The sequence below is a fragment of the Drosophila virilis genome, chromosome X (assembly GCF_030788295.1).
Source record: "Drosophila virilis strain 15010-1051.87 chromosome X, Dvir_AGI_RSII-ME, whole genome shotgun sequence".
Taxonomy (NCBI): domain Eukaryota; kingdom Metazoa; phylum Arthropoda; class Insecta; order Diptera; family Drosophilidae; genus Drosophila; species Drosophila virilis.
The window spans coordinates 22303020-22325742 of NC_091543.1; the positions used below are offsets into that span (position 1 = coordinate 22303020).

The 22723-nt window shown below is 37.2% G+C and overlaps 1 protein-coding gene across 5 annotated transcripts; it reads left to right on the forward strand.

The window, feature by feature from the left end:
• The first annotated feature begins 490 nt into the window (after window positions 1-490).
• Window positions 491-22298, forward strand: Abca3 (ATP binding cassette subfamily A member 3). Of its 5 annotated transcripts, none has more exons than XM_032439645.2 (14): window positions 491-609; window positions 1303-1439; window positions 9489-9780; window positions 11296-11355; window positions 14451-15021; window positions 15494-16915; window positions 17658-17991; window positions 18064-19287; window positions 19344-19479; window positions 19864-20040; window positions 20101-21003; window positions 21075-21194; window positions 21253-21441; window positions 21812-22298. In XM_032439645.2, the coding sequence occupies exons 3-14, from the start codon at window positions 9569-9571 to the stop codon at window positions 21837-21839; spliced, it is 5376 nt and encodes a 1791-aa protein (XP_032295536.1). In that variant the 5' UTR covers window positions 491-609; window positions 1303-1439; window positions 9489-9568; the 3' UTR covers window positions 21840-22298. The 5 variants fall into 5 exon arrangements, with proteins under 5 accessions (XP_032295536.1, XP_032295538.1, XP_032295539.1 ...); XM_032439647.2 differs by having other exon boundaries at window positions 492-609; window positions 20101-20988; XM_032439648.2 differs by lacking the exon at window positions 11296-11355 and having other exon boundaries at window positions 492-609.
• Window positions 22299-22723: the final 425 nt, after the last annotated feature.

A 22723-nucleotide genomic window follows, 5' to 3' on the forward strand; every position in this document is an offset into this window, starting at 1 on the left:
TCTTATAAATATTGAAAATTCCATGGCATGTCTTTTACATTCTGTTGAATATTAGTAAAACAGGTCAAAATGAATATTTTATGAACATGACTCTTCGTTTTTGAATATACCATAGCATTTCGACTGGGAATTTCAGGACGGTACACATATGTTCACGCAGTCGTGCGAGCAAAATTGATTTTTTATTTAATACTTTGTAAAATGCCGATAGAGCAATGGGCGTGTCAATAAAAAATTATTAAAAAATCAGTGCACACGTGATTTTCAAGTGTATTTGGCATGATTATGTGCTTTAAATTATTGAATTTGATCAATTAATAAATAAATAATTAAATTCTTTTTTTTTTCTATTTCTTTTATGCGATGCACGTTTTGTCCGTTGCATTCAAATTTTCATATTTCCAATATATGGTCACTCTAATCGACAGCATCTGTCGATAACCGATAGACAATTGACTCTCGCAGCTGACAGCACGCACGCATACACAGCCCTAATTTCTCACATCTGTTTTGTATTTAGTTATAAATTTCTCTTGGTTAAATTGTGCTGTGGGCGTACTTTTCAGTTACCGCTGAGAGTTGGCTTGCATTTGTGCGCGAGCGTTAAAAGTAATATTAGTTCGCTGAGTATTGTTTTGCATGCACTTTATTGTATGCATCTATGTTCAAGTGTGTGACTGTGTGTGCACCGCACAGCTGTTTAGCCGAGGACGAAGGCAGCAACGTCGAATATTGCAATACACATTCGTAATCAAACGTAGTGTTTTGTTTGTTTTTGTTTTTTTTTTTTTTAAGCCTATTAGTTTGTGATTTTTGTTTGATATTTTGATATTTACCTGCGCATGCATGTGCTTGTAAATACATACATACATATGTACACAAGTGGGGAATAGGATAACGGGATAGTATTGAGCTACTAGTAAGCCCCCCATATAACGGGAAAGTGAGTTTTTTTTTTCGACAAAGATTACATACATATTTAAATATATATGTATATGTGCATGTCTATATGTATATCAACAAGTTCTTTCTGTTTGACAACACTGCCTTTGCGTCTAACGGAACATAAACACACTCAGAAACTGACGTGTCTGTTGCATGCGCATCGTGATTCATGGCATTGCAGGCAGGCAAAATAAACATACAGTAACCGTTATAAATCGCACTCAAAATACACCGTTACGGTATTGGACATGTGTATTTCAAGCATAAACCTATGCTGCCAATTATAAATACCTAAATAACGATGACATTGCAAAAATATTTAATTGCAAATCGAACAAATCAATTTATTTAATGTAGGTTTCTATACATCTATTAACAAATTGGAAATTATTAATATCTATACATATAAGCAAATAAACAAGTTAAGGCCCTTTGAGTTAAGCAAATCAACGGTTACGGAAAGGCAGCTAACAAAATTGGATGTTAGACTATTGGTAAGTGTAAATAATTTCGATTATAATCGTATATACATATATTTATACATGTATATTAGCAACTATTACCCGTTTGGACAAAGTATTTATCATCAAATCTAAATCTAGTTTTTCACGCTAAATCAGCTAAATTGCCCACTGTGCGTAGGGTTGATATTGCTTAAATCTGTATTGATCAACTAAACATACCTCTTTATTAACCTGACCTAACCTAATTCAGCTCAGAAATGTGTTTAGAATATTTGATCTATTTATATACTTCAAGTCTTGAAATCTTAACGTTCTTGAGCTCGACCAGACTTGGCTATATGAAGTATTTGTTTTTTTTTTGTGCTTTGATTGAGAATATATATTCATGGGGATTTGCACAAAACTCTTTGACACATATAAAAAATAAGAACTAGAAACTCTGTGTCATCTAATGATAGAACAATATTTGGCGAATATAAATAAATTCAAAAATGCCGCCCAACATTTATACGCATGTGTCACGCGTGTATTTGCCACGTGCCAGGAGTCCAATTAAAATTATATGGGTGCCGATTGGCATGTTTATGTTTTCACCCTTGAGTGTGCTGTATTTTGTTATCGGTTATGTATAAACTATAACTAGCAATGTATATATGTACATATGTACCTAATCGAATTTGAGTTCTACGACGCATGATTTTTCCAGATAATTTGACAAGTACACCCAAACGAGTTTCGAGTGCCGCGTGAGTCATCTGGTTCACACGTGTCTCTGATTTGTATTTCTGCACTCAAATAGATGATAAAGGGTTGTTTTAGTTTATATATTGGATATCTGGCACGAAAATTCGCTTACGCTATATTTAGAGCTTAGCAATAATTGGAGTACGTGACCTTTTGCAAAGGTATAGCAGTTGCAGCTCGCTGTTGGGTACAGGGTATCTACTAGTCAGGCACTGGATAACTCTTGTTATATTACGATTTATTAATTCATATTTATTGGTAATGCGAAGCGCCAGCTGGCGGTATTTTATTAGGAATTTTAAATACCGTTTAGAACTCATGTATAACTTAAATGATGTCTGCCAATTCGTTATTTTTATACCCTGAACCCATTAAAAATGGGTAAAAAGCGTATATTGTATTTGCGCAAAATCCAAGTGTATGTAACAGGCAGAAGGAAGCATCTCCGACCCCATAAAGTATATATATTCTTGATCAGCATCAATAGCTGAGTCGATCTAGCCCGTCTGTCTGTCCGTCCGTTAGTCTGAACGCAAGGATCTCAGAACCTATAAGAGCTATAGACTTGAAATTTTAGATGTAGGTGCTCTTAGTGCCTGCGCAAATCAGTTTGTTTCCCATAATCGATAACTTACTCCGTTACCAAGCAATCGATAAAAATCGTTATCGATATCCTGTTTTTTGGACAATTTTGGTAAATAATAAGAGCTAGAGTCATTAAACAAGACATATAGCTTCTAAAATAGAATATATATATGCATTTGATGTTGGAAGCAGAGGGTTCAGGGTATCCCCTAGTCGGGAGCTACCAACTAGAACCTCTTACTTGTTTTCATTGGTTGATTCTCATTGTTAACAAATTAGCGAGGTTATCCACTCGTAGGCAAATTCTCGAGAGCAGCCTTTGGCTGCCAGGGTCTTTTGCTAAATAGGCTAAATGTGAATACCACTTCAGACTTAAGTAATCGCAACTTGCACGACCTTTCGACGTACTTGTTGGTATAAAATGCATAAAGATAACTAATCATTGATCTGTCCAGCGGCACAGTACCCGCCCGGTACCCATTTGAAATATGATTGCTTATAAATTTATGGTGATTTATATTCGTTTATCGAATATACTTGATAGATAACAGCTAGAGAGTTATCTGCGGTATATGTCATAAAAGCTGTATACATACGTTATATGTATATTGAGTACTTTGCACTGGATATACATATATCCAAATGATGTCCCAACGTGTTTCCTGAACGCAATGGCAATTCTGACACGATCTGTGTGACGAATCGATGATGAGTAGATTATAAATATATGCTTATATATATATGTACATGTTCATTTGATTTGACATGCATTGAATAGGCTTGAAATTGCCGAATCGTGTATTATATAGCATTCATCGGGTTGATTCATCAAAATCGACTATTAATTTCATTATGGAGGCTACATTTACTCAAACAATTATCCATATCCCATAACTATAGCATATAGCTATATCGAGAGTAAAACTTTTAAAAAATGAAACACATTTCCAAATACATACAAACTTGCCTCGTTAGCATTGATGTCTAAATTAATGGCTCCTTTACTCGAAATAAAAGGCCAGAAAATAGTTTTTTTTCCCAAGCAGATGAGTATATTGGATGCCAATTGATTGTTTTAGAATATAATTTTTTTTGGCTAAATAGTCATTCAACAACTTGTTGGCGTAAAACAAACCTCGTCAAATGAAACGGAAACTGACGTCTGTTGGGGATATTTTGAAAATGGTTCACAAATTGTTGAAACCGGTTTTCGATAAATCAGGCTTCAATCCGAGAACAGGCCTAAATAATAATGCTAATTCCCTTAACGTATCAGCGTGGGTAATGTCTATTAGTTAGCAAGTGCACATCCACTTCAGACATGAAAGGCAACTAAAACTTTTAGCTCATATCGCCGTTTTTATGGACTAGCGATGGTCGGAAAGGCCAATGGTAATTAATGTCATATGCGTTATTTTTGTTATTGTATAGATTGTATATTTATTACTGAACAATTGAAAAAATGAGCAGAATACGCTTCTCGGTTCACAGTTAACTCAGTTTGCGTTTGTCGCCAACGCCGAGCAGTTGGCCGATCTCTGCATTAACTATTCTTTTTGTTTTTTGTTTTTTTGTGGTTGTTGTTGTTTTGGTTTATGTACCTCATACAAAGGTATGTACTTCCATGACTCATCTACCATGAAAGTCGGTTTAACAATTATTTTTATTTGTGTGTGGTTAATTGAGTCTCGCGTTCTAAGTGCTGGCAATCTAAGTATGAGAATTTGCGCTTTGTAATCCCTCAATGCGACATTTATATCGGATATTCTGTTCATTCTTTCTTCTCAAGCCTTTTTTCAATGCTCTTTCCTTGTTTCTTTTGTGTGGCAGTCGAATCGACTTATGCTCCGGATTATTAAATATCAGTTAATGGATTGTTCCATTTCGTAAACTCTTTACATAAATCTTTAAATGTAAATGATTATTTGCTACCCTGTACTCATTGAAAAGGTGACAAATAGGGTGTAATGCTTTGGTGCAACTGTATGTAACAGCGCAGCAGAAAGCATGTCCATTAAGGATATATATATTCTTGACCAGGACGATGAGCTTATAATATAGATTGATCCAGACTCGTATAGTCTGGATCAAAATTGATATAGAGGCTGTCGTGTAGTATATATCGTACATACAGTTGAGAAATCTTTCACTCTTTGGACAATTCTGCCACTCCTCCAAATTTGAAATCAATTTCAAAGCTAGTGCCTTGCGATATGGTGTATATATGCACATATTATGTCATATTTATACCTTTCAATATTCATGAAGAAATCGTACTTCAAACAAAAAAGTTAATCAACATTTAATTTTCAATAATATATCGGGCTTTATTTTATAGTTTTAACAAGTCAAAGCATGCTGTTGTTAACCAAAATATTTTCTTGACCCAGGTATATAGGGGATTTTAAGGTCGAGCATATTCGACTACCGCGTTCTTACTTTTTTTGTTTTGTTTGTTTGGAATAACTCACAAGGCATTTCCAACGTATGTACACTCTATCAATTTAAAGACAAACTATCTCCAAGTCATGAGCTGTGTATATGATATATGATTTGGACGTCCATACAAAAATAAATTTTCCGATCGATTCCTTCCATAGTTTCGATGCTGACGACTAAAACTATTTAATGCCGAGTTTGATCAAGCACACAATTTTTCCATATCTGAACCTACATTTCGTCTGATCGTTCCTATGGCAGCTATATGATATGGTTGTCCGATATCAAACTATGTACTGCCTGGAACACAAAGGCGGACCTATGCAACTTGGCTGTTGATGCTGATTTAGAATATGTATTCCTCAATTAGAATGTCCTCTAAAAAAGTGATCAATGTTGTGTTTATTGAAGCCCGAAAGAATATTAAACTTGTGGGATACTTTGTCCAAAATTCTGACAAATTGTAAAAAACTCTTGGAGTTATATTCTTTGGCTTTGGGACTTACACATATTTTGATGCCATATTTGTGTCCTGGAAATTGTAAAACGGGAAGAAGCACAGCCGCAGCATAATTTATAAAAGTGCATTTTTATACCCTGTATCCATTGAAAATGGGTATAAGGGTATATTGTTTGTGCAAAATTCAAATGTATATATATTCTTGATCAGCAACAATTGCCGAGTCGATCTAGCCATGTCTGTCTGTCCGTCTATCCGTCTGTCCGTCCGTCCGTCTGTCCGTATGTATGAACGCGAGGATCTCAGAACCTATAAGAGCTGAAGACTTGAAATTTTAGATGTAGGTGCTCCTAGTGCCTGCGCAGACCAGTTTGTTTCCGATAATCGATAACTTACTCTGTTTCCAAGCAATCGATAAAAATCGATATCGATATCCTGTTTTTTGGATAATTTTGGTAAATAATAAGAGCTAGAGTCAGCAAACTTGACATATAGCTTCTAAAATAGAATATATATATATATGCAATTGATGTTTAAAGAAGAGGGTTCAGGGTATCCCCTAGTCGGGAGCTCCCGACTAGAACCTCATACTTATTTTTTGTATAGAAGAAAATTAGAATGTTTGTAAAGCCGGGTTCAGGGTATTTCCTAGTTGGGCAGTCCCGACTAGAGCGCAACATGGATCCTGCACGAACTCTTTTGAACTTTGTAAACTGAATAGTTTTGAAATATTCACCGATTAGGAAATATCCATTACACGGACAGGATATGGGACAGAAAAATAGAAGTGATTTTAAAATAAAATAGTACATTTAATGCAAATGTAAATGTGTAATAAATAGCTTAATAGTGTCACGAGACATTTTAGGTACGCCTGACAGCAATCACATTTTTTTTTGTATGTGTTACGAGTGCTTTTCATCTAATGATAACAAAAGAATCAAGATTACCATATCAGTCCATTCTGACTGTGTTAATTCTAATCTTAAGTAGATTAGCGTTGTTATCAATAATTTGAGACTTTCTTTTTTAGAATGACTAGTGGCAGGTAATACCCCGTCTTTTACGGCTCCAAATCGGTTAAACACTTCTCGAATGACATTTTGAAAATGAGTTCAAGGTTGAGAAACTGTAGAAATATGCAATTGGCTTGACGCCCATTCTTTTTTTTTTGTTTAGCCGCTTTTTTTTTTTAATCATTTATAACTTTAATAAAAAGCTAATCGAAACGTAATTGAACTTTGAAATTTCACCTGAGAGAGAAATTGTCTTAAGCTCCGTCTGCCGTTAGCTTACTGCAACGTTATCTAATCAAGACCATAAAACAATTCTATTATTGCAGGAGCAGCAACTCAGACAACTTCAACTTAAACTGCAAATAATATAAAATATTGCATTTGATATTTCTATTTAGATTTATATATTGTTTGTACAGCAAAACCTTCCCGTTTTTAACAATTACATTACTTTTTTCAACATCTTCTACTTAGTAGATTAGGCTAAACGCGCATTATTGATTTCACTTTTTGTAAGTGTGTAAGTCTTGTGTGGGTGTGTGTAACAGACAGCAGAAGGCATGTCGTCCGACCCCATAAAGTGTATATATGTATGTTTGATCAGGACGAGCAGCTGAGTCGATTTAGCTATGTCCGGCTCATCACGAAAACTACAAAAGCTGAAACTTGAAATTTGAAGTATATATGCTCCTATGTCATATCAAAACGAGTTTATTGCTGATATATTGTCGCTTTTTCAAAAGAGAATTCAAATCGTGATGCTTTTAACCAATATAGTATTAAATATTGATTGAGGGGTGCTCGGGGATTTATTTCTTGGCGATGTTATACGCCTTATTGTCAAAACCCAAATTCCACGTGTATTAAATAAATACTCTTTTATTTTACACATGTTAATATGTTAAGCCGATTGTGCTAATTACAGTGTATCTTCTAGTCGAGCACATCGAATTGATTCGGTTTTTACGCTCTGTTCTAAATGTCCAATAATGAATTTTCCACGCCAGTTCCAATGATTGGATACCCTGAAAATGATTGTAAGGGTATATGATAGATTTCTGTATACATATGTCACATGCAGCAGGCGGCGTCTCTAACATTATAAAGAACTGTTTGTCCTGACTGACTGACTGACTGACTGACGGATTGATTGCTGATTCGTGAACCGTAACGTGATTTGTGATCCAACGCTCGTTTCTTTATTCGATGCAATTAAATCATATTTAGAAATAGAAGTGTAAATCAAGACGGGTAGATTTTAGTTTTCCACTTGCGTTTACTTAGTGGATCTAGAAAGTAGAAAGCTTAAAGACTTATGAATGAGTGTAAATTCGGCTAAAAGGTAATAAAGATATCGAATCGACAAACATTCTATATTTGATTAGTTTGTATTTTTTAGACGTGATTTTCATTTTGTTGTTAAAGAAAGTTAATAAAAAATCGTATGATTTTAGAACGCTCGGAAATTAGAATATTTATCCTAATTACATTAAATACTTAACAATTATAAGCAACAATTTTTTATTTTCTTATTTTCTTATTAGAATAATTCAATTAAATTTATTCAGTGTATAAGCATATAAACCATTATTTCTGGCAGTCTTTGACAAAATCATTTTATATTTTGTGCGAGCTAGAAAAATGATAAATTCTGAAAATGTGCAACATCACAGTTAAATAAATAATAGCATATAATTGTGCTTTGCAAACGTGGTCTATGTCCAACTAATTTTATTTTATTCACAAAGAAAAAAATATTACTGTGAAAATAAATGAATCAGTGAAAAGGAATGGGAACACAAGGTTTAAGGCTCGAGCCGTCGAACAAATAGAAGACAACTAATTTATTTTGTTCAAATAAGAGAATATTTGTTTATAATTAAATCAGATCGAAGTGCAGAAATAGGCTAAAATCATTTGCAATGAACTGGTTATAAATAGAATACGATGTGGAATTATGATAAATGCGTCGACGAGATTTTACGTTTAGTGTATTTTGTGTACCCGGAGTCCATTGAAAATGGTTGAAATGATTTTGTGCAAAACTTTGTAAGAGGCAAGCGGTTAGATTTCTATTCGTTTGGCATACACAGATGGAACCCTTTCCATAACCTGTTAAATCTAAAATACTCACCTGGTAGAAACGTGAAGACTTTTCTGAAGACTGTCTTCCCTTGAGAATATTGATGCTCAAAATTAAAAATATTTGAATATATTTAGTATTTTAGTTAATTTTAAACTGAGATAATTCCACTTTAAAATCTCAAGATTAAATGCAATAAGCCAAGATGGATGAAGCATCATGCCTGCACTCTTAATCTCTACATATAGAAATGATTGTTCGGAATGATTGATTGACTGACTGATTGACTGACTGACTGAGCTAAAAGTTGACTACTCTAATTCTATGTGGATTTGCGAACTTCCATTCGCAAGAGTGGAAAAATCGCGAAAAAAGGGTTGCATGCAACTTTTTTGAAACTTCAAAATCATTTTCAAACATTCGTTTGATTTGGATCTTTCACACATATTTCACCTTGGTATTAATTGGGTTGAAACATTTGGCTTAGTATTCATTTCATAAGATCTTAATATAAAACATTTGAGACGTGCTTGACACCTATCGTAACATTCGCTCCGTTTTGATTTGAATGTTTCCATGTCCATATTTTCTATACAACTAAAATCCTGCGCTAAGCTAGTTAAGAAATACATAAATCTGATAATAATTAGTTTTAATTGTGCTTTTCTAGAAATAAAACGAAGTTTCTTTGTGTTGCCGACGATTCACATTACTATTATTATTATTATTATTATTAATTAAATATCTTTCAGTCTTACACGTTTTTGTATTGGAATCCAAGGATAAGGCGAGTTAAATTAGTTAGCAGCAGGATATGAAGGGATGAGCCAACATGGGCAAAGTAACCACATGTGATAAGTTTTTGCTGCTGCTTTGGAAAAACTGGGTTATTCAATTGAATCACAAAACACAATTTGTATTCGAACTGCTACTCCCGGTATTATTCATACTGCTGGTCGCGCTGGTACGTGTCGTAGTTGACGTGGAAAACATAGAAGAGAAGCACTATGAGGAGCAAAAAATCGACAGCTTACAGTTATTTAAGTGAGTTAACATCTATATCTATATCTATATAGCTACATGTCCATATATATCTATGCAACTATACATCTATACAACTATAAAATCGATATAACTAGATATATATATGTATATATCTAAACATTTACATGCATATATTTATTTATATTTACACTTATATATAAATATATATTTATCTATATTTTTACATATCTACACACCTTTATGTATATACATCTTTATATCTATATCTTAGCCTCGAACCAATTAGACCACTTCTGGTCGATATCAATGCCGCTTCGTCTACCTTTCGCTATGGGCATATATATAACGTTTTTCATGTCTCACCAGGTTTTAAGCAACTATTTACCAACAGTTTATAGACAGATACTTCTTAAGCTTTCTCACAAGTGGGCTTTGGGTCAGAGTACTTTTTGAATTGCAGTCGCCTTCGTTCCCACCGTTTGTTTATATTCTTTTAATTCAATTTGTATGTTTCCGAGCCAGCACTTTCACAGCCACGTATACCTAGGCACAATGCTGTAATTATATAAGGTTGCATTCTCTAGACCGACTATCAGTAATCAGCTCAGCTGGCCGAGGCATGTCCATACCCAGAGCCTGCTTCCAGCTGCTTTCGGGTAGAGTCTATAGACGCACATCCATCCGTGAGGGACACGGCCAACTCAAATTACTGACGTTAATATCCGTTATTGGTCTTGTAGCTACGCCTAGTTGGCGGTCAACATTTCATTATAATCGTACCACTTTATGGTTACCATAGGAACAATTGGTCAAACGTTGAATTTGTGAATACACTAACTTCGGGAATTCAAAATTCAGAATTCTTTCTTGTTTTTATTGTTCAAGTTTTTAAAACGGCATAAAATCCAAATATTAAAATTAATAATCGAGTCAATGTAGCTGTGCCCCTCTGCATAAATACCTTGCTCTTAGCTAAAATCTAAAAGCTTAAAGTTTCAACTTTAGAATGGAGCTTCAAATTATCAATAGCTAAGTTAATTTCGACAAAATTGGTGCACAAATCTAGTATTTACGTTATTATAGATTACTAACAGGTATTGCCCGGCCTTGCCCGGCCTTGCCCATGGCAAGCTTGGTGTGCTGGAATTTTACAAAAATCGAACAAAACTTAATGCGTAGCCCAAAAATTCTATAAATCGCATATCCATCGAGAATGCTTGAATTCTGCAAAAAGTGTGAAACACGCCTAAAATGAATTTTCGTTAAGATCTTTGAAAATGAATTTGAACGAGAAGGAATAGATCTGAGTTTTCTAGACAAACAGACACGACCTGATAAGAAAAATATTTGTATGTCCTATGTAAGGTCTTACATTCATGAACCATACAATTCACACCTTGTATAAGCTACCTTTTTTTACGTTCAAAATTTTCATTTATAGAATAAATATTTTCATATTTATAAGAACAGCAGCAGTAGCATATGGTTATGTGCACGTCCATACGTATGCATTCAATATCTATAATATGATTTTGTTATCAACACAACTTTCAGATCTGAATTTGAAAATGGGCGTCGAATGAATTCGCTCATGAACCTACTAACTACAAAGAGGTAAAAAAAAAACTAAGTGAAATCAAACAAGTCAAAAACAAAACAAAAAAAAAATATATATATATATATATAAATAACAAAAAACAATACAACTAATCGCTCTTTTGCCTCGCCGAATATTTATACCTTTGCAGAAGAATAGTATTGAAGAGATTATAATTTACCTGTCTGGCCAGTTATGTCCGTCTATATAAGCGGGTCGATCGCCAATGCTTCAAGGGTAGATATTCGAAATATATATTCGCCCTTTTTTTTAAGTAGATTTTGTTGCATGATCTGTTTGGCATAGCTCGGAAATTATAGAAGCTATCGAAATTTGGTATTTTGGTTTCTCATACTCTAAGAAATACAAAATTACGTTTGTCTAGCCTTAAAGATCTAAAGAGTTAATGTATACGCCGGTTTCGATGTAACTCCAGAAAGATCGAATAATAAATATCAAATATATTTGAGCATGAATTTCCCACAAAGTGAGGCTGAGGGAAGTAGAAGCACATCTGCTGCTATAAAAAAGAAGCTAACATGCCAGAACACACTGGGTAAAAAGGGTATAATGTATTTGTGCAAATGTATGTAACAGGCAGAAGGAGGCATCTCCGACCTCATAAAGTATATATATTCTTGATCAGTCGAGTCGATCTAGCCATGTCCATCCGTCCGTCCGTCCGTATGTATGAATGCAAGGATCTTGTCCCGTTCCTAGTAATCGATAAAAATCGATATCGAAATCCTGTTGAGTAATTTTGGTAAATAATTAGAGTTCGAGTCACCAAATTCGCATTTGGTGTTGGAAGAAGAGGGTTCAGGGTATCCCCTAGTCGGGAGCTCCCGACTAGAACCTCTTACTTGTTTTCTTTTTTATTCCGACTAAAGGATCATCCCAACCAGAGAGTTATCATATTGTACAGTCTGCAAAGTTATAAAAAAGCAACTAAGCTTTCGCAAATTACAGATCAGCTCAGAATGAAAACCCGGTAAGGCTGCAACCTTATGTTTTGGTAGACTCACTCGGAATAAAGAAAATGTTTTTATACAGCCTAACCATTGAAAATGGAGGAAAAGCTTAAATTTTGTTGTAGAAATGTATGTAATGGCAGAAGGAAGTATGTTCGAACCCATAAAGTATATATATTCTCGATCAGCATCATCTGTCTGTTCGTCCGTACGAACTTGGGACTTGATTATGAGAGCATAAGTACTTAAGTTTCATGAAATTGATAAAAGTTTACATCATTAAATTGTCTTTGAGCACATCTTGAGTTTACAAGCGCAAGCGACACCACTTTTGGAATCGCAACCGATTTAATACTTATGATTATGAACCTACATGAAAAGCTTTTTCGGTCTAGATATAAGTTAATATCTTACAGTTGCCATTGTAACGATTGCTCGAAAATTAAGTTCTTGTGAGGCAAACTTTCTTGTTTTTCAGGTTATCTGGACCAAACTTGGCTTTTCCTAGTTTTATTTGTTTTTTTTTTAAGTACTTCATTTGTGGACTCAAGTTTATCAACAACGTTGCAACCTTACCATAAAAAAGGATAGATTTGTTGCGCAATGTTATCAGAAATTGGTTCGGCTTGCAGCTATACATATTTCATAAAGTCCATTCTAGTGGACTATTGCTTAGCACAAATTTGTTATTGTTTTGATACCCTGAACCCATTAAAAATGGATTTAAGGGTATATTGTATTTGTGCAAAATCCAAATGTATGTAACAGGCAAAAGGAAGCACGCTCCGACCTCATAAGTATATATATTCTTGATGAGCACCAATAGCCGAGTCGATCTAGCCATGTCCGTCTGTCTATCTGTCTATCCGTACATTTTAGATGTAGGTACTCCTAGTTCCCGCGCAGATCGAGTTTGTTTTCGATAATCGATAACTTACTCCGTTTCCAAGCAATCGATAAAAATCGATATCGATATCGTGTTTTTTGGGCAATTTTGGTAAATAATAAGAGCTAGAGTCAGCAAACTTGACATATAGCTTCTAAAATAGAATATATATATGTATATATATATGCATTTGATGTTGGAAGCAGAGGGTTCACGGTATCCCCTAGTCGGGAGCTCCCGACTAGAACCTCTTACTTGTTATTGTTGTTATTTGTAATAATTGAACATCATTTTGCTTTATCAACTAAGGCTTCAAGCCTGAAGAAGAAAATATATTTCAATATGTGTGAATATTATTTAATTTTTGGTTGTGTTAGCAAAAAAGCGAAAGAAACATATTTATATTTCTTTTACTTTGACGTGTACGTTTTTTTTGATTCAATGTTATTTGAAGCATCTTTTTCTATGAGAATATTTCTAGGGGGGCAAGTTGGCGTAAAGTTCATGTTTCTGAGATGCCTGTGGATAATCAGGTTGGCCTTGTCCGATTATTATTCCGAAACAACTAACAACTATTTTCACACACTGCTCAGTAAAGAAAAACGTACATGGATTTTGTGGAAGCTCCGTCTTAGTCTCTGTCCGTCTGTCCGTATTCATGTGCGAGACTTGTAACATGAGTTTACGTGTTAGACGAAAGGTTAAAATTATGTCGGGTCACGCCCACGTGGGTAGACTGAAGATTGACGAGAAACTCATCCGTTTTTAAAAAAAGATACTCCTGAATTGGTATATTATAGCAAGGCTTTTATGTTGTTTTTTTTCTTTTTCGCACTAACAAAACCTGCATGGAATATATAAATTTGTTGTCTTGTTGGTTTTTGCTTTCCTAAATCGATGACAGTACGTTTCAGTCCCTGATAGAAACAAAAAATTGCTTTCGCTTGCATTTTAATTTAATTAAGTTTTGATTTTTACCCTGCGCAACCAATCATATCGTTTGTTTTAGGTGCAAATTATTTTACTAATAGAAATATGCCGTGAATTTCTTTTATTTTTATTATTATTTGTTGTTTTTGTCAAAAGAAAACAAATTAATTATTTACGTTCAGCTTAACACGTTAAAACAATTTTGTATACTACTTAATTTTGATTTATTGTACATACATTTATGCGTAGCCAAGATCACTGTTCTTTCGCTTTATCATGAAAATCTTAATATCCAAGAACTAATTGTAACAAATTCGATATTTAGTGAATCCATAAAAAAGCTATCCCAAAGTAGACCGCCTAACTTAAGGCTGGTGTTCTCGCCGGTTAATGATGAACTGGAGTCTATAATGCAAGATGCGGCCGCAAGCCTGGGCATGACCGTTTCAGGTGTTGACAATGCCCAGGAGCTTGAAGGGCAGGTGGTGGCCAATAATTCCTTTGCCGGCGTACTATTCAATGTATCCATGGACAATTTTGAATACACATTGCGTTTTCCATCAGAGCTGCGGACGGCAAAAGCCGCAATATGGAACACGTGGCTAACAAAGCGACTATTTTTATCGTCTTATATATCAGGACCGCGTAATTATAATGATGACGATGGCGGGACACCTCCGGGCTATTTGCGCGAGGGTTTCCTGCCCATACAGAACGCGATTAGCATGTCCTATATACGAAGTAAGGCGAAAGTTAAAAATGATTTGCCTGAGATTGTGCTGCAGCGATATCCGTATCCGGCCGGGTTAATTGATCCATTTATAAACGCAATTAGCACTATGTTCTCGTTCCTATTGCTGTTGAGCTTTATCTATCCTTGCACGTGCATTACCAAGGTAAGCAATCGTTAGCCTCTGTCCATATACACTGTTCACCAAATTAAAAGTTGTATCTTAGTTGTGTTCCGTCCGTTCAATTTAGATTTAATGAACCCATTTCAAATCTAGATTGAGTTAACCTTTCACTTGTTTTAAACAGTTTATAATGGGCAAAAGTAGGCTACGGGCAAACCCGAAACGAGTCGATAAACACATCGATCTCAGTGACTATATGAGGTGGAGGAGGAGAAGGCAAATCTGGACAGCAGGGAACAAGTTAATGTTAAACCCTCATAAGCTGTCTATACCGTTTCTCCGAATTTGATGTGACATTTGTTAGTGACATATTCAGGGTATCTTCCAGTCGGATAATCCTACTCGCATTTAACTTTAATTACACTGTGAACAGAGTATTGGACAGTCGGTTGCAGCCGACTGCATCGCTGCTAATCGATGAACTCTTCTCACGACATCCCTTAATCCCTTGCAGTACGTTGCCAACGAAAAGGAATTGCAACTGAAGGAGGTCATGAAAATAATGGGACTACAGAACTGGTTACACTGGGCCGCCTGGTTTGTTAAGTTCTTCATCATGTTCACCATATCGATACTTTTGATGATAATTTTTATGAAAATACGTTATACCGATGACGTCGCCGTCTTCACCCATGCCGATATATCTGTGCTGATAGTTTTCTTCCTCGCGTACATAACAGCCACCATTTGCTTCTGCTTCATGATGGCCTCTTTCTTCTCAAAGTCCAGCACAGCAGCTGCGGTGACTGGTCTTATCTGGTTCATTACCTATGTCCCGTATATGTTCACATCAGAAACCTATGATCTGCTCACTTTATCCGAAAAGTTGGGCCTGTGTGTTATATTGAATACGGCAATGGCGTTTGGCGTTGCTATAATAATGCGTTTCGAAGGTACGGGAGAAGGTCTACAGTGGAATAACCTTTTCAAGCCGGTCAACGTCGATGACAATTTAACCGTTGGATATGTTATTATCATGCTGCTAATATCCGCTGTTCTCTATATGCTCATATGCTTGTATGTTGAGCAGATATTTCCTGGCGATTATGGAGTGAAGCGCAAATGGTATTTTCCCTGTACGCGCGTCTTTTGGTGCGGCAAAAATAAATATCAGAGTGTTGATTATATTGACAATGAACCGGAACAAAATACTTCGGTCGGCTTTGAGCCGGAGCCTCAAAACAAACGCGTTGGCCTGGAGATAAAAAATCTGAAGAAAGTATTTGATGGCAAGCTGGTTGTCAAGGGTATATCGGCTAAAATGTTCGAAGATGAGATAACCGTGCTGCTGGGCCACAATGGTGCTGGCAAAACGACCACCATATCCATGCTGACTGGCATGTTGCCGCCCACTTCCGGCACGGCCATCATCAATGGCAGCGATATCTGCACCAATATCAAGGGTGCGCGCATGTCTCTTGGCGTTTGCCCTCAGCATAATGTGCTCTTTGGCGATATGAGTGTTGCGAATCATTTGCGATTCTTTAGTCGTCTGAAAGGTGCTAAGGGCAAGGCCATAAAGAAAGAGGTGGACAAGTATCTGAAGATGATTCAATTGGAGAATAAAGCTAACACTGCTGCCGATAAATTGTCGGGTGGCATGAAACGCAAACTTTCGCTCTGCTGTGCCCTTTGCGGCGATACCAAGGTTGTGCTTTGCGATGAGCCAAGCTCCGGTATGGATCCATCTGCGCGACGACAACTGTGGGATCTACTGCGACACGAGAAAGCGGGCCGCACCATTCTGCTGACCACCCACTTTATGGATGAGGCCGACGTTCTGGGCGATCGCATTGCCATCATGTGCGATGGAATGATCAAATGTAACGGCTCCTCATTCTTTCTAAAGAAGCAATTCGGTCCTGGCTATAGTCTGGTAAGTGCACAAAACTACTTATACGCGACAGGCAGCTCTTTAGCTTAGAATCGAACGAAAGGAGAAAACTTTGCTCCTAGCTGAAGGTGGCAGACTAGATTATACACTGCACCCGCAGCCAACTTTACAACTTTATTCTAGGAATATTCTAGGCACATATTCGTAAATCAAAATGTCACACGGGGAATGTAGAAGTGCTTTGTTGGGAGATAAACATTAATATTACACTAACATATATATATAATTCAGTTCTAAAGGTAACTTTTATATCGGCTGCCCACTTTTCTTTATCGTGGCATGCCTGAATTCTTAAATTGTCGAGTTTGGTAAAAATATCTTAAAAAATAGAAAAGTTTTCCATACAAGAATTTACTTTTCGACCGATCGTGATTATGGTAACTATTTGATATAGCGATCCGATGTTGATAGGATTTTGCTTGTGTGTGAGAAGCCTTTTTAGACTAAGAAATGTCGAGTTTGAACAAGATGTTTTGATTAACAACAAATTTGTTCATACAAGAAACTACTTCTTGACCGATCAATACTATAACAACTAAGTATATGATATAGTGGTCCAGCCGGACAGAAAGAACAACGACAAATGAGAAGCTAGTTCAGACAGGCGGACGAACGGACAGATGGACAGATGGACATGGCTATATCGACTCGGCTATTGATATTGATCAAGAATATGTCTCACATACATACACACTTTGTTAATTAAATGTTTGTTGTAATTCAGGTATGCGTTAAGAAGGCCAATTGTCAACCGGCTGAGGTGACGGCAATGCTTAGCAAGTATATTCCCGGAATACGGCCAAAAAGCGATATTGGGACAGAGCTGGCCTATAATTTGCCCGACAACTATTCGTATAAGTTTGAGCAACTATTCAAGGAACTGGAGAGTCGCACAGCGGAACTGAATCTGAATGGTTTTGGCGTGGGCAATACCTCGTTGGAAGAGGTATTCATGAAAATGGGTGCCGATGTAACAGTCGATCGGAATGAGGAGGAACTGGCGGACAGGTTAAAAGGAGGTGCTGTAACTAATAATGTTGACAACGAATCAATGAAATGTAAGCAGTGCTTGAGCTTATTCTCTGGCTTCATTTGACCATTTTCTGATAAGCTCAATTAACTGTTTGCAGCGGATGCCGCCCTCTCGAACAATACTCAACTGTTGCGCGGCATGAAACTGGTATCGAACCAATGGCATGCTATGATCTACAAGAAGGCGATCTATTCGTATCGCAAATTATTTTTGCTTATCTTACAAAACTTTGTGGCCGTATTCTTTGTGGTACTGACAATAATGATCGCACGTTCGCGTGGTACCAGCCGTGATCTGCCGGCGATTAAGATCGGCCTGGCACAGTATCCGGTTGCGGTGACTGTCATGGAACGCGGGCAAGACTTGAATGCGAATTCGTTAAATAATCGCATTGCCAATAAATACGAAGAGATGGCACAGTCATTTGGCCCAGATTATACGTACGAGAGCACGGGCGATAAATCCTTTACGAAGTACATACTGGACCTGAGCGCATCCCTGCAGGTTTGGATAAACGCACGATACCTGGCAGCCGCCACCTTTCGAAATGATAAAATAATCGCTTGGCTGAACAATCAGCCGCTGCATACGGCACCGCTCACAATGAACATGGTTCATAATGCGATTGCCCGGGAAGTGATCGGAGAGAATTCGAAAATCAGTGTTACCAATTGGCCGCTGCCCTACAAGACGGAAACACTGCTGCAGCAGTTGCAGATGGGCTCCAGTCTGGGCACACAGTTGGCCTCCAATATAGCCTTCTGTATGTGCTTTATTACCGCCTTTTACGCACTGTTTGTGATTAACGAGCGGCAATCGCGGGCCAAACTGTTACAGTTCGTTTGCGGCGTCAAGGGTTGGATATTCTGGTTTTCACTGTTTCTCTGGGATTTCATCACGCTTTTATTTACGGTTCTGGTTATAATTGTCACATTGGCCTGTTTCCAGGAAATACATTTTAGCACATTCGACGAGCTGGGTCGCATCGCTTTCGTGCTAATCATCTTTACATTTTGCGTGCTGCCCTTTACCTACGCCTTCTCCTTATACTTTAAGGACGCATCGACAGGCTACGCACGCATCTCTATATTTAATAATTTGTTTGGCATAGCGGTATTCCTTACATTCGTTCTACTTGCAAACTTTTACGACGACTCAATTCTATATAAAATTCTGAATCGAATTTTTAATCTTTATCCACACTTCTCGCTTGCCATGTGCATCAACAAGATAAGCGTAAATGCTGCCTCGCGATCTGCCTGCTCCAAGCTTAGCGGCCTGCCGCCCATTCTAATCTGTGAGATGGTGCCAAATTGCTGCAGTAAGTAGACATTCACTTGATCATTTTGCTCTCTAACCCTTTGACTATTCCTACAGGCATCCCGGGTTACTTTGCTTGGGAATATCCCGGAGTGTTAATCGAGATTCTTACCATGGTCTGTGTCGGCATCATCATTTTCCTACTGCTCGTGTTAGGCTCATATGGCATACACTTGAACTTCGAATTTTTAAAGTAAGTGTGTGCAAACAACAGTGCATAGTGGTGTGTGCACAACTAACATCTATCCTGTACGCAAACAGCTCTGCTTCTACTTTTCGCCCCCATACTATGGGTATAGCATTCATGAATAACCTTGGTTCAGGGCAGGATTATAGTACAGACACTGTACAAGAGACACCTTGTTATGTGTCCAGCTTGTTTCAAACAGCAGAGTCGATCTAGCCATGTCCATGTCTGTCTGTCCATCCTGCTTCAAAAGAATTGTCCTTGCACACCAAGATTTTCTTCCAAAGGGCACACGTTTGTGCACGTGCTGGACCGGGTCATATCTAGTAGAAGCTAGCAGTTTAATAAGTTACTTTTGACTTCAACCTGTTTGGCTTGCTCACATTTTAGGAGGAAACGTCATCCAGATCCGCGTACTGACATGGACGACGATGTGCTGAAGGAGAAGCTGCGCGTTGAGAACATGTCTCCCGAAGAGAAAGCCGCCAAGAATCTGGTTTTGGATAACTTGGTCAAGTATTATGGGCCCTTTCTTGCCGTCAATCAGGTGTCGCTTTGTGTGGAAGAGTAAGAATTTTGTTTCTATTGGGCTGCGGAAAAGACACTAATTTGTGCTTCATATTGTAGAAGCGAATGCTTTGGCCTGTTGGGTGTCAATGGTGCTGGCAAGACGACTACCTTTAAGATGATGACTGGAGACGAGACGATATCCTTGGGCGCTGCGTATGTGCAGGGCCTGAATTTGAAGACAGACATGACCAAAGTATACGACAAGATTGGCTACTGTCCGCAGTTCGATGCGCTGTTAGATAATTTAACAGGCCGTGAGAATCTTAAAATATTCTGCCTGTTGCGCGGCGTGCGGCCGGCGAACATCAAAAGTATTTCCGAGGATCTGGGCAAGACTTTTGGCTTTACCAAGCATATGAACAAAAAGACAAAGAACTACAGCGGCGGAAATAAGCGTAAACTGAGCGCGGCCATCGCAGTGATTGGCTCTCCAGCTATTATATATATGGATGAGCCCACCACGGGCATGGATCCAGCTGCACGACGTCACCTATGGAATATTGTGTGTCGCTTACGGGATGGTGGCAAATCAATCGTGCTAACATCTCACAGCATGGAGGAGTGCGAGGCACTATGCACACGACTGGCTGTTATGGTGAATGGCGAGCTCAAGTGCATTGGCTCCACGCAGCATTTGAAAAACAAGTTCTCTAAAGGTCGTGTACTCAAACTGAAAGTCCGACGCAGTGGAGCACCTCGCAGTCAACAACAACAACCATACAAAGAGAGCATGCTCAAAGCGCCTGTCTCGGATGAAGATTTGAGGACACCGCTTCCATACGAGAGCAGCAGTGCGGCGACGCCAGTTGCCTACGATGGCAGGAGCAGAACATCATTGGGCCGTAACGACAACAATTTCAGGAACGGAGAAATCTCAATGGAGCAGTTGCCGGGTACACCGATTCCCTACTCGGGCAGCATTGCTGATATACTAGAAGCGAGCAGGTCAGTGGATTATCTGTATGCATGCCACTAATAAATATATATATATATATATATATCTATAAATATTCTTAATTGCTGGCATACAGCTCCAATACACCCAATAGGCAAATTGAGGAGGATGTTGTACTGAGCCCTGATCAAATACAGAATGACATTGACAAAGTCAAGAAGTTTGTCAGCACCAATTTCCCAAATGCCGTTTTGCAGTAAGTCTCGGGCTAATGCAAATTCGAAATAAATCCCAACCTACTCTTGAAATTTTAGGGAAGAATATCAGGGCATGTTGACATATTACATTCCATTGCAAGGCATCAAATGGTCGGAAATCTTTGGCGTAATTGAACGCAATCGGAATGATCTAAATCTGGACGATTACTCCATAACTCAGACGACATTGGAAGAGATATTCTTAGAATTTGCTCAGTTACAGATTGAGGATAAACGCAACGTGAAGTGAGCTAGTCACGGACTATATATTCAATTTTTTGTTTCTAATTGTTGATAGCTTTTGCTTACATTTGATCACATGCTTGTCCACGGCCGATCGTGTACTTAAGCCTCGCTTGAAACCGCTAGCCAATTGATATCTTTTTTTTTTTTTGTATATCTTTTTTATCTTTTTTTTTTGTTTGCTAATCATTAATTAGCAGAAACGTGCTTAAATTAACGACCTGTGCTAATTGCAGTATACGTAGAATTGTATTTTTTTTTTTTGGCATTTGGTTGCGTATGTAGTCTTTGAGCTACTTAAGTAGTATTTTGTACTAAAATTATGTTATAAATTTAAATAACTTTATTTCCCTATCCACCTGTTTTTAAGCAGATCCCGTCGAAAATGTTGTGGCTGCTAAGTATCCAGATATTCGCGACTATATTTACCTAATATACCCCAATGCAGAAACTGCCACCGAATACTGGGTAGAACTACTGTCGGTGAACCCAAGAGTTTTACAACCAATACGCTAGGCTAACCAAAAAGGATTTTAAGATAGAAACTAACGGACGTAAACGGCATTGCCTTGTAAAATTTGTGATTTAATAGCGAAATTAAAGTTAGAAACCGTGTATATAATAGGAACAAATAGAAGATCACCACGGTTTCTGCAAAATAATCGGTAAATTATTATTTTTTTTTTTTTTTAATTTTTTTCTAACCAAAGACTTGTTAAATTTTGTATAACAATTTTGCGCTTGGTAACTTTTTAAAATTTATACCGTGAGTGTAAGCACAATTTATTTTCGGTAGATTAGTTGTACACATCCCAAGAATTTATTAAACGAATAAATCATACATCAATGAAAAACAATAATACATTTTTAATAATTTTAATTAGAGTGCTTTTAAAGTCGAATTGAATCGAATGAACAGTAAAGTAATTATTCTTGCCCAGCGTGATTTTCGTTGCAATCGAAGAGAGTGTTGTGTAATCGTGCTATATTATAGCCTTTGTTTACTATGCTTAAAAAATGTCAACATATTGGTGTTCCATTGGCAATGTGACATATTTTTGAAAAATGTCTAAAATGTGTTTGCTTATGGAGAAACGTACAGGCCGCATTCTACACATTTTTCAAAAATATGACATTTTCAAATATTTGCAAGAAATGTGAACAGTGGCTATTACTCAAACAAGGCTACTCTAGTAAAAAAAAAACAATGCGACAATAGACTTGACGGCAGTTTGCAAGACTGCTGGATGACCTGCAATATTAAATTTTATTGAGACGAATGACA

Coding starts and splice junctions, on each gene's coding strand:
- Abca3 (XM_032439645.2), top strand. CDS start 9,569: ATGGGCAAAGTAACCACATGTGATAAGTTTTTGCTGCTGCTTTGGAAA. Junction 9,781..11,295: donor GACAGCTTACAGTTATTTAA/GTGAGTTAACAT, acceptor CACAACTTTCAG/ATCTGAATTTGAAAATGGGC. Junction 15,022..15,493: donor CTTGCACGTGCATTACCAAG/GTAAGCAATCGT, acceptor AATCCCTTGCAG/TACGTTGCCAACGAAAAGGA.